The 12,446-nt window shown below is 41.3% G+C and overlaps 1 protein-coding gene across 1 annotated transcript; it reads right to left on the bottom strand.

Annotated features, from left to right (window-relative positions):
* Positions 1–4,387: 4,387 nt before the first annotated feature.
* LOC143413911 (uncharacterized) lies at positions 4,388–11,274 on the bottom strand. Its single transcript, XM_076877328.1, has 2 exons — positions 10,575–11,274; positions 4,388–4,576 (listed from the first exon to the last, which is right to left on the bottom strand). Exons 1-2 carry the CDS (start codon positions 10,842–10,844, stop codon positions 4,388–4,390), a joined length of 459 nt encoding a protein of 152 aa, XP_076733443.1. The 5' UTR covers positions 10,845–11,274.
* Between the last annotated feature and the right edge of the window lie 1,172 nt (positions 11,275–12,446).

Raw genomic sequence — 12,446 nt, 5'->3', positions numbered from 1 at the left:
AGATTTTCTTGATTCTTTTTTTATTCATGTTCACCATCACTCTTTGTTCTTACTGAAAACATTACAAAGTGAAGATTTGTAATGTTTGCTTCCATTGCAGAATCATGCCGTGTTTATTTATGTTTATTTATTTTACTATATTCACAGTGACATTTCAAATCTTGTTATGTTATTACACAGTTTTTCTATCCACAGGTGACTTACCACTGGAAATATAATTTACAGTTTTATCTGTGCTTGTTACCAAATACTTGTGAGTTGTGTAGCTGAAATTCTCATATTGAATTCAGCCTCTTTTGGTAGATAAAAGGCTCCTTTGTTTGTTGGAAAGCATTGCCTCACTGTTTCATGTTGTGCTAATGATTTGCATCCTTTTAATAAGCTGCTTTTTCACAGGTTGCTTACATTTTATTCTTTCTACATCAGTTCGCTCCCTTCATTTCAGAAAGCAAACTCTGCAAACCTCCAAACATAAAAAGACATCTGTCATGGACATCCTGTAAAGACTGTTATGCAATAAAGCTCTCACCACAGGAACCTCTAGACGATTTGTAACTTAACTTATCACTTCAGATGTTGCACGTTTTTTCTCAAAAGTAAACGTGAAGAAAAAATAGTGCGTGCCTGACACACATTTGAAAGTGTGTATTGTTTAGATTCAGTTTTGTGTATTTAATTACAAGCGCAAGGGGAAAATTGTTTATTCGCATTTGATGGATATTTCTTGAAATCAGGTCGCTACAACACGTAGACATGCAGTTCATTTCCTGCTGTTGTGAAAATAACCTGTCTATATCATTTACTGTTTCCTGTCAGTTAGGACTCAGGTTTGCAGCAGATTTACATCCAGATTTGTACATAATTTTCTAGAATCTTTGAAAGATTGAAACCACAGTGTGGGTGAATGAAGAGCATGGAACAGTTTTTTATCATTGTGCTACTAACAGGAGGAACTCAAGGTAAGATTGTCCTCATAAAGAAGCCAAACATTCACATTTGTAGTGTGAATAATTTCACCTCATGTTCTATTAAATATGTTTTTTCCAGCTCTCATTCCAGTCGATGAGACCACATGTGACCTCAGGACGAACACATGTCCATGCTCTCCTCTTCTTAAAGGAACTGTGTATATCCAAGTGATGACTGATGCTAGTGGCCGTGAAGTGACATGTTTGAAGATGCTTCCCACCGTGAATATAATTGTGTTCAATCTGAAGAAAGAAACAATAACAATAGACAAAGAATTTAACAACAGACTACAGTTTCTAATCAGGAATGGGACAATCAAGATCACAAATGTGAGGAGGAATGATTCAGGTCAATACAGCATTGAGGTCTTTAATTCAGGTGGAGTCCGAGAGAAAAACATTAATTTCACCCTGGATGTTAAAGGCAATGATAAAGCTGAAAGCAAGTTATGTAAGTTACTCTTTATTGAATAGTGTTGATGTTATTATAAAGATAATCAGACATGTAACTGTTAAACTGTTAAACACAGTACACATCACTTGTGCAACAAATGATAGAAGCAGAAATGCAGAAAAACATATGGAAAGAAAGATGCAAGTGTACAGTGAACAGTCTATGCTGATATAGTATTTGTCTATGTATAGGTATTATTGGTTATTTAGCCACACATGGGCTGCTATTACTTTTTATGATTGAATAATCTTTTATTTCCCAGTAACTACACTTTAACTACCACCTACACTTTAAAGGCACACTGAAACTTTCCACTTGGTGATAGAATATCCTGAGCTGCACTGTATGACCATATTAACTTGTGACATGTATGCATTATAATAGAAGAAGAATCCTTTTTATTGTTGTTATGTATATATATACACATATATACACACACACATGCATATAAGCACAAAGAAGACACTATTAAAAGCACACCGTCATACTAAGACAGGGGACACTTTCTGTTGTCACTCTGTAGAAGTTCATAAGAGGCAGAGAAGCGAGTCCAGTCCGTTTTAGCTTCCTGGGGAATAATAGCCTTTGTTTGGCTTTCATCACAAGGTGTGACGTGTTCAGGAACTGGGTCAGGTCAGATAATGACCTGTTTCATATTGGGATCTTCTATGTTGCAAACAGGGTTGACAACATATTTTACATTTACTTTGAATTTTCATTTTAGTCAAAGCCAAATAAAAACATGTAGGTAATACTTCATCATACCTTGGTTAATAAGTTAGTAAAGTCATAGTCAAGTACTTTTAAGTTAATTTTTATACAATAAAAATTATAATGTCACAAAACATTAACAGATTTGTAAACATTATCTAAACTGTTTTTATAACATAATAGTAACGTTAAAACAATGTTAATAAACTCTGTCTACAGCATCTATAAATATTGTACACGTTTATTAAGGAGGAACCTGGAGGACCACACTACACGTTTGAGTGTTTTCCCCCTTTGTTCCAGTTTTCTTTCACCATCTCTTTATTTAGTTTAAATAATAGTTTAGTGTGTGGGGGTTGTGCCCAAACGTTTATATATTTACAGTTAGTTAACCATAATAATACCAAAGTCTTACCAAAGTTTACGCTTGAATAAATTGTAAGTACTGTACTTATAATTATCACTGTGTTCTCATCAGCACACAGTTTTCCTTACCTGAGGCTAGTCTTTGCTGCACTGGGATCTCCCCTGATAGCAGTGTCATGCTGTGTTGTGTATCGGGAACTGAAGCATCTTAAGAAGACTTCTAAAAAGGCGGCCCATGATCAAAAGAGGTTGATATACAATTACATCATTTCAGTGCCATAATTTGATGGGTAATTGTAAAAGTATTTATTTTGCTATAATTGATTTTTTTTTCTTTCACAGCCTCAGGTGTGAAACAGAGAACATAAACCTTAAGTGTGAGTCTGAGCTTTAGTGAACTGAACTCACTCATGATCAGCACTGGACACTGAACTGAGGATCAATGAAAATGAAAACAGTTAGGAGGTGACTGTGGAAGTTTCATATTGTATCAAAAACAATTTAAAAATGTTATGCTTGCAGCTTTGTAATCATATTTTGGAGATCAGATAAGAATATACAGTCATGTATATTATCCTGATTCAAAATTCCTTAAATAACAATAAAAACTTTGTAAATGAATGGGAAGTCTTTTTCAGTGAGTTAGTAGGGATTAAAAAAAATAAAAAAAAGTATATATATATATATATATATATATATATATATATATATATATATATATATATATATATAGTGTTTGGAAGGTTACTTTTAAAATGTATTCCACTACAGATTACAAAATACATGCCCCAAAATGTATTCTGTAACGTATTCCGTTACGTTACTCGATGAGAGTAACGTATTCTGAATACTTTTGATTACTTAATATATTATCATGCTGTTTACAACTACGTGAATGTACTATTGCTGTGATTTATTACTGTTACTGAAGGTCCGCAGCTCCGAACCGTAGTAAAGGGACCTCTGGCTAATACGTCGGGTTCCGTGTCGGGCTCGTAGCCGAAAAATAGCTTTACTTTGTTGTCTGGGTCAACTTTGCTTGCGAGAGACAAAGAGAGGCGTTGAAAGACTGCTCCAACGGAACTTATTGTTTCGGAGGAAAACATAAACACAGCGTACAGTTGAGTCTTAATAGCTTACTTACAACTGGGCTCGTCAGGCACTCTTCTTGGCTGCAGTGGTTATTATTATATTTATATGCTTCCAGCTCCCGTTTTTGCTCGATGACAACTCGTACTTTTCCTTTTTCTCCTTCCCTCGCTCACAGACACATAACAGGTATGGCAGTCCATTCTCCCTGCAGCATGGACTACACTGCCTATGATGCTACATTCTTTAGAGCTATACCTGTAGCATTCTGCCTATTAGCTTAGCACAACAACAACAACAAAAAGGCGCTCTCGCACCCAGGAAACACGCAGAGAGAGAGCGTCACCCTGTAACCATGGCAACCGTAACCTTGCCGCCTGGAACAACAGAACATACCTGTCAAACAAACCCAAACAGTCCTGACCCACCACAATATGAAACAGGGAAGTACCGCCGTGTAATCCATTTATTTCAACAAAGTAACTGTATTCTAAATACCACGTTTTTAAACGGTAACTGTAACGGAATACAGTTACTCATAATTTGTATTTTAACTACGTAACGGCGGGACATGTATTCTGTTACTCCCCAACACTGTATATATATATATATATATATATATATATATATATATATATATGTATATATAAATATATTGCTGTAGTTAGAAATATATTAAAAGATATATCAAACCTTGTGGGTTTTGGCTTTATCACTTTAGTATGTCTTTGAATGAACCTAAAGAAGTTTGAAAAGAAATATAACTGTTTTAATTATAACTAACAGGGCCACATATTCATCAGTGTGGATCTGACTCTAGGGACATTGACAGGATAAAATGAAGATGGACTCTGTGGGAAAGCTGCTTGTGTCCCTGCAGCTTGTATGTTGACCATTGTCTGCATTTCACTTCCTTCATATAGTAGTGTTGCCTCCCTAAGATGATGACCAGAGGGGCAACTGGTTTCCTGTTCAACAACGTGTGGCGCTGTGATAAAGAATAGAAAAAGGGACACACGTTGAGCTGATGCCAGTTTCACAACAGGAAGGTTTATTCTTCCTCTGTGCCCCAAAACGCTACTCGATACCACTGCGCGTAATGCGCCCTCTAGCGGCTGGATGTAGGATAGCATCTTAAATGACAGGTACAAAGATACAATCACAACAAAACACAACAACAACTGGGCTGTTTTCCCCAGTTTAATTCTGATACTAGATTTTACTAGAAAGCTATTTTCAACTCTCTACACTCTCCCCCACTTAAAAGAATGTCTCCTGACATTTGTTTCTTCATGTGTGGACCCATTAGTGTATGAGTGTGCAGTCATTGTGGTAGTACGGCTGAGAATAGATGGGGTGAAAGAATGATGGGACGCTGTGTGTCCACATCCAGGGTTGGCTAGCTGAAAGGGTGTTCATATCTGCCCTCCAGTGACAGTATGATGGCTGACCCAGTGCATTGTACGTGAGTCTTTCTGCTGGTCTCCCCCTCCTCTGTGATCTCCTTACAAAGTCATTTTCTCTATTTTCTCCATCCATTTCCTCCATGTCTTTTTCTGCTAACTCCTCGGCCTCCACAACATCTTGTTCTCCCCCATATTCTGGCCTGTCAAGAGGACAGAACTCTCTTGCTGCTGCCCGTAGCTTGGGCTGACTTTGAGAATCCTGCTTTGGAATGACAGTTTCCTGTTGCTGAGGGTGCTCCTGTTGAATAGCAGGTCCTTGTTGTTGAGGGTTCACGAGTCTGTAGCATGGAATCTTCCTCCGGAGGTCATGGTGGTAGGTATAACTATCTTCCTCATCCGAGCTACTGGTCGCCGTTTCGTTGACATCTCTTTCAGGTTGTCTTTGCCTTTTTGCTTTTGTCTTTTCTTCCACAGGAAGTTCTTCCTCGAAAGGTAAGTCGTTTACTGGTAGTAGGAGGTTTCTATGAAGAACCCGCATGGCTTTACTACCTCTCTCTGGCTGTACCTTATAGACTGGTCCATCTCCCAATCTCTCCACCACGCGATGTACTACCTTCTCCCAATAGGCGCGCAGTTTTCCTGGCCCTCCTCTCTCTGACAAATTTTTCACCAGTACTCTGTCACCTGGCTGGAGAGTAATACCTCTTACATGTCTGTCGTACTGCTTTTTGCTTTTGGCTGAGGACTGTCGGCTGTTATTTGCAGCTATTTGGTAAGCGACTCGCATCCTCTCAGCCCACTTTTGGACAAACGTTTGGTGGTTTTGTGCCTCAGTGTCTTTCCCTTGGTGAAAAAGTAGGTCAACTGGTAGCCGTGGAGCCCTGCCATACAAGAGAAAAAATGGAGAGTACCCTGTTGCGTCATGTCTTGTGCAATTGTAGGCATGCACGATCTGAGGCAGATGATCTTTCCATTCACTCTTTTTCTCTTCTTGTAGGGTGCGCAGCATTTGGAGAAGTGTGCGATTTAATCGCTCCACTGGATTGCACTGAGGATGATAAGGAGTGGTGCGTGAGTGTGCAATTCCTGATAGTTGTTGCAGTCTTTGGAACAGGCTGTTTTCAAACTCACGTCCTTGGTCGTGATGCAACTTCTCTGGATACCCAAAGCGAGGAATAAAGTCCTGAAATATCTTTTCAGCAGCTGTCTTTCCTGATTTGTTTCTCGTTGGGTATGCCTGCGCAAAGCGCGTGAAGTGATCAACGAGGACAAGGATATACTCATATCCTCCTTTGCTTGGCTCCAAGTGCAAATAGTCAATAGAGACCAACTCAAAAGGTGCACTGGTGGTGAGGGATCCCATTGGAGCTCTCTGTTGGATATTGGGGTGCTTCTGTTTAATACACGGGCATTTTTTTGTCACGTATTCTTCCACATCTTGCTGCATGTACGGCCAATAGAACCGTTCTCGGGCCAGATGGATCACCTTTTCAGAACCTACATGCCCCATGTCGTCATGTAAGCTTTTCAGTACCACTGATTTGAGCTGTTCAGGGAGGACCAGTTGTCGGTTTTGGTTTGTTTTTCGGTAGAGTAGTCCATTTTCTACTTCTAACTTGTTCCACTCATAGAGCAGTCTCCTTGTCTGTTTAGACATTGTTTTTTTATCTTTTTCATTTGGAGTCCAAGCTCTCAGTTTCAAAGAAATAACTTCTTTAATAGCTGGATCTGCTTGTTGTGCAGCTCTAATATCTCTGGGAATGATGCCTGAAACGCTATTGTGTGGTACAGCATTTCCATCATCACCATTTAGTTGCAATGCAGCCACCCAGGGAACATCATCGTTTTGTACCATTTTTGTCCCCTGCCACACCGCAGAGACCACCTCCGGTGACACCGTCTCTGTATGGTCACTCATCTGCTGCTGCAGGTTCACGGGATACCTGGACAACATATCGGCATCAGCGTTCCTCTTTCCTGGTCTATACTTAATGTCAAAATGGAAATCCGCCAACTCCCCAACCCATCTGTGACCCACAGCATTTAGTCTTGCTGAACTCAGGATGTAGGTCAAGGGGTTATTATCGGTATAGACCGTGAAAGTTGGTGCATAATACAGGTAATCCCGGAACTTGTCGCAAATAGCCCATTTAAGTGCCAGGAACTCAAGTTTGCCCGAGTGCAGATGATAGTTCCTCTCTGCAGGTGTTAAGGTCCTGGAGCCGTATCCAATGACACGCAGTTTGTTGTGTTGGCGTTGGTATAATACAGCTCCCAAACCTTCGTTTGAAGCGTCCGTGTGTAACACAAATGGAAGATCAAAATCTGGGAAGGCCAGGATGGGGGGGTTTGTCAACATGTCCACCAACCTGGACACCACGTTCTGATGTTCAGTAGTCCAAGTGACAGGTGAGCGAGAGGGAAGTTGCCCCTTGTTCCCTTTGGTCGCTGGACTTTTTCCCTTAACAGTCTGAGGCTTGATGGCATGACCTGTCTCAGCTGGGTTTTGGAGAATTTCAAACAAGGGCCTCGCCAGTCGTGAAAAGTCTTGGATAAAGGACCGGTAGTAACTGAGAAATCCAAGCAACGTCCGGACCTCTCCAACTGTGCGAGGCTTCTTGTCTTTCAGGGCTAGAACTGCTTCCAAATCCTTTGGATCGATCTGAATCCCTTCTCCTGACACCACTCGCCCGATGTACCGAATTTGTCTCTTAAAGAGCTCACATTTGGCTGGGCGAAGCTTAATGCCGTGTTGTCGCATCCGGTGAAACACTTGTCTTAGATGGTCTACATGTTCGTCAAACGTTTTGGAATAGCAAAGGACATCATCCAAATACGGCACGCAACACTCATCTCTGATGCCCTCTAACACTCCCTCCATGCACCTCTGAAAGGCAGCTGGTGCATTCGTCAGTCCAAAGGGTATTCGTACCCATTCGTAGAGTCCCCAGGGTGTGCTAAAGGCAGTTAGATGTCTTGACTCCTCACTCACAAACCCTTGATGGTACGCACTCCCTTGGTCCAAGATGGAGAACCATGAATTGCCTCCTAGGCTGTCCAACAAATCCTGGATCCGTGGGAGTGGATGGCGATCTGGGACGGTTTTGCGGTTAAGCTCACGGAAGTCAACACACAGGCGAAGACTGTTGTCTTTTTTTCGCACACACACTACAGGTGAGGAATGGGCAGAAACAGACTTCCTAATCCACCCCCTGTTTAGGAGATTTTGGATATACTCCTTCACCTCCTTAAACAGTGGCCGTGGAATGGAATTGTAGCTTTTTTGAACTGGAGTGTCATCAGTCGTATTGATTTTAAGCTGTAAGCCAGGGACACACCCAATGTCTCCTTCATCATGAGCAAACACGTCTGATTCCTCATAAAGCATTTGCCGTACCCTGCTCTGGTCAGGCTCCGGCAGGTGATCTAAATCCACATTTGGATGCCATCTTTCCTCCACACTGCCAGCCTGGCGATTTTCCTTCCCATTACTTTGTTCTTCACTGGTCGGACTTGTTTGGGTAGCGCACAGAAGGGTGTCATTGTGTGGTTCTCCAGGCCCCTGCATAGTTGGATGGATGTTTACAGGTGTGCTTTCAATAATTTCTTCAATGAATCCTAAGACTGCTTTTGGAGGTAAAAAAACATCATGCCTTGTTGAATTCTGGATTGGTATTCTCACTATTTTTGAGGCGCCAGCCGGCACTTCAACGAGCGCAGGAAATAACTCCAACCCATCTGGCAAGTGACTGTCTACATTTGGCTCAAACAACATGACTCCTCCTCTAGGAAAAGCTCTCATGCGGCATTTCACCTGACAGATCTGACTGCGGGGGATCGTGAGTCCCTTCTTTCCAACTCTTAATACTGGACATTCTGACTCTTCCAGGGGTTGCTTTGTGTGAACCACCGAAACAAGACTTTCAGCATTACTCTTCTGAATTCTCAGCGCTTCTGAAAGGAGACTCACTAAGTTGCCGTCATCTCTTTGATCACCATTCCCTGCAATCATCTCTTGTATCACATTAAAGCCTAGTAGCGGGCTGCTCAACCCTCCTCGACTTACTAGCATGGGAACATGAATAGCAACTGAGCCATGTCTGCTACTTGTGATCTCAAGAAAAACTTCTATCCACCCTTCAAACGGCACATCTGTCCCATTAGCTGCAGTGACTTTGAGTGGGTGATTTGAGAGTAGGCTTTCCAGTGGCCTAATTGTCACATTTGGCAAGGCCCTTTGCACCCAAGACTTCTCCACAATGCTTACTTGGGCCCCACTATCCAACAACATTTGAAGTTTGACCCCATCTAGATAACAAGTTACCATACACCTGCCCCCAATCAGCTGGGCAACACGCTCCCTTTTGGACACTTGACATGATTTGGGGGTCTTGGTTGAAGATGGAATTTTATCTTTGGGGTGCAGCTTCTCTGGGACTGGGGACTCTGCATTCTCCAAGGTCACTGGTGGTCCCTCCCCAGCGACCTCACCCGGTTTCCCGACAGAGTTCCCTTTTGTAAGCAGCCAATAGCTCTGTGTCCCTCTTTTCCACATCGGAAGCAGTGTGAGCAGGTGTCATTTCCTTGGGATACACATTGGTGACATTTCCCTTTAACTTCAGGCTTGGTTGACTGTTTTATGTGTGGCAAAGGGTTGTAGGTGTTTTCTGTTGCCACATTCACTACCGGTGTGATGGCTTTCTCCAAACTTTTGGCCAAAGATGACACTTGGGCTGTTAACTCCTGTATAGCACTGCGATTGGCCTGCACCTCTGCCTGCACTTGAATGGCATTCTGTTTGTCACTGTCCAGCTGGGCTGTATTGATACTGATTGCTTTTTGTTTGCATACCTGTCCCAACCTGGTTTTCCTCTCAGTGTCCTCCCTCAGTGATCTTGTGATCACGTCGAGTATAAAGTCATCAGTCACATTCATGTCTGAAATATGTGGTTGAAGATCTCGTCTGATGTATGAGCATTTTTCATTCATCCCCTGGTAAAGCGAATGAAGAAACACTCCCTGCACCAGTTTGCTATCATATTGGAAGTCTGTACCTTGTTTAGAAGCAAACATTATACGCTGCTTGACCCCCATTAGTCTATACATAAACTGTTGTGGGCTTTCTTTGTCATGTTGCTTTGCGTTACTTAGTTCCTGGAACAATTCAGTACTGCTCTTATCCCTAAGGTGTGCTTTAAGGAACCTTTTTAACTCAGCAAGGGTCAGGGTGTCTTTGGTCATGAGCATGTCTTTAAAGGTACCAGGCTTAATTATCTTGAGCACCGTTCTTAAGACCTCAGCTTCTGAGAACCCCTCAGCCAGACCTTCATCAATTTGTTTACATAGACAGTTAAAACTCAAATCAGAAGCTGAGTCTGAGATTTGACCACCATGTATCTTAAATTCTCTATGTGGTAACAATGCAGCCACATCTGTCAGTTTTACTAAACCAGTTACAGGATCAGCAATCACTGCTGTTGGGATACTCTTTTTCATTACTGATGCTACTACTGCTGGTTCAGTCTCTGATACAGAAACAGCATCCCCTTCATCAGATGCTTGACCAAGTTCAACAGTTACCTGAGGTGCTTGCAGGTCATCAATGAGGTCACGAAATGCAAGCAGACGAGACATGCCCTGATCTTCGAGGCTCTTCAGTCGTTTACTTCTCAGAAAGTCAACAATAAAGTCAAAGAGCTCCACCTCAGTTGCATCCTCACCGGGAACATCTTCCACCTCTTCTTCTTGACACAATGCTGCAAGTTTATGTAGCAGGTCCCTGTTAGCGGCTCTGGTCAGCTGATGGAGCTGGTTCTGGATCTCCCACTGTAGGTCGTGCAGAGTGGCCATGTCTGGATACCTGATGTCAATCGTTACTAATGCTGTGCATCAGAGGGATATGGATCCCGCAATTCTTGGCTGATTAGCACCTGACCACCATGGCGCTAATCCCGGACGAGCCCCCAGAATTGTTGCCTCCCTAAGATGATGACCAGAGGGGCAACTGGTTTCCTGTTCAACAACGTGTGGCGCTGTGATAAAGAATAGAAAAAGGGACACACGTTGAGCTGATGCCAGTTTCACAACAGGAAGGTTTATTCTTCCTCTGTGCCCCAAAACGCTACTCGATACCACTGCGCGTAATGCGCCCTCTAGCGGCTGGATGTAGGATAGCATCTTAAATGACAGGTACAAAGATACAATCACAACAAAACACAACAACAACTGGGCTGTTTTCCCCAGTTTAATTCTGATACTAGATTTTACTAGAAAGCTATTTTCAACTCTCTACAGTAGCGGTGTAAAATGAACATATCTCCTCATATGGTGAGACCTCAGGGTGAAACTGAGGCTCTCAGTGTTGCTAAAATATTCTCAAACTTCTACATTGTTTCACACGTCTATTTTCTCATGCAACTGAAGAACAGAATTCACTCAGTCAGCTTCATTGTTTTAATGAAGTTGACTGTAAGTGAATTATGACATCACACAAAAGCTTTCTCCAATTTATTTCACCACTTTGTAAGTGGTGCTAATGAATAATTACGATTAATAATTAAATTTTTAAAAAAGCGTTAACTTTATTGTTATATTTATATGTTAGCTGTTTTTTTAAGGTAAAATGTAGTTCAAATCTAATTTTTATACAGTGCACATAACTCAACTTACTGTCAAACAAGAGGACCTTTATATGACTATGATTGAATCTGTGGAAATACTATATGTCAAAAACAGAAACATGTATTTCTGCACTTAAAAATAGGTCAAACAGAATCATTAGTTATGATTTTGCACTAGAAATGGTGCTATGAAGAAGAGAGACCCTATTGCTGTGTAAACAATATAACGACATTACTTTTAACGTCTGGACAAACATATTGGTAGGTGTGAGGTTTCTCTCTACTGGTTCATAAAGGGATTGCATTCAAGCTTTTACACTTTTACACTTTAACAGGAAAGGATCAGCACTAGTTACTTTGGTTGAGATGGCAGGAGCTTTTTAGGTTAATTTGTCCAGTAGCTGTATGTCGTGGCATTGAATTTGCCCTTTTCTGTGCTACTATAGGCAATAAATTGGACAGAAATATTTCAGCAGGCAAAAATGGTTAAATTATATATAAAATAACAGAGAAATTCTTCAATGTAAAGTAAAAAGGCAATGAGTTTCATTATTTGAGACGCGACTGTTGGTCTGTTCTTTAGTTTTGTTCTTTGGTGTCAACATAAATCTTCTTCTTCTGTACTTTTGTCATGTAAACACATTATGCTTGTGTTTGGTCCGTTTATAACATCCTGCCATGCGATTGCATTTGTCCCTAACCACCAGAAACCCTCACGTTAACTTTTATCAAGTGGAAAAAAGTTAGCATTCATCCTTCAGCTTCACTGTGTTAATGTTATGCTAACGTAGCTGTTTTGCTAGTGATCACGTAGGACATCATTATATACCAG

The sequence above is a fragment of the Maylandia zebra genome, linkage group LG2 (genome assembly GCF_041146795.1).
Source record: "Maylandia zebra isolate NMK-2024a linkage group LG2, Mzebra_GT3a, whole genome shotgun sequence".
Lineage (NCBI taxonomy): Eukaryota > Metazoa > Chordata > Actinopteri > Cichliformes > Cichlidae > Maylandia > Maylandia zebra.
This window is presented reverse-complemented; position numbering and strand designations above follow the sequence as displayed.

What these genes read in the sequence shown, in the direction of transcription:
- LOC143413911 (XM_076877328.1), bottom strand. Translation starts at nt 10,844, where the DNA reads ATGGCCACTCTGCACGACCTACAGTGGGAGATCCAGAACCAGCTCCAT. An exon ending in ATGACCTGCAAGCACCTCAG is followed by an intron (nt 4,577 to 10,574) that starts GTAACTGTTGAA and finishes TCTTTATCACAG; the next exon opens with CGCCACACGTTGTTGAACAG.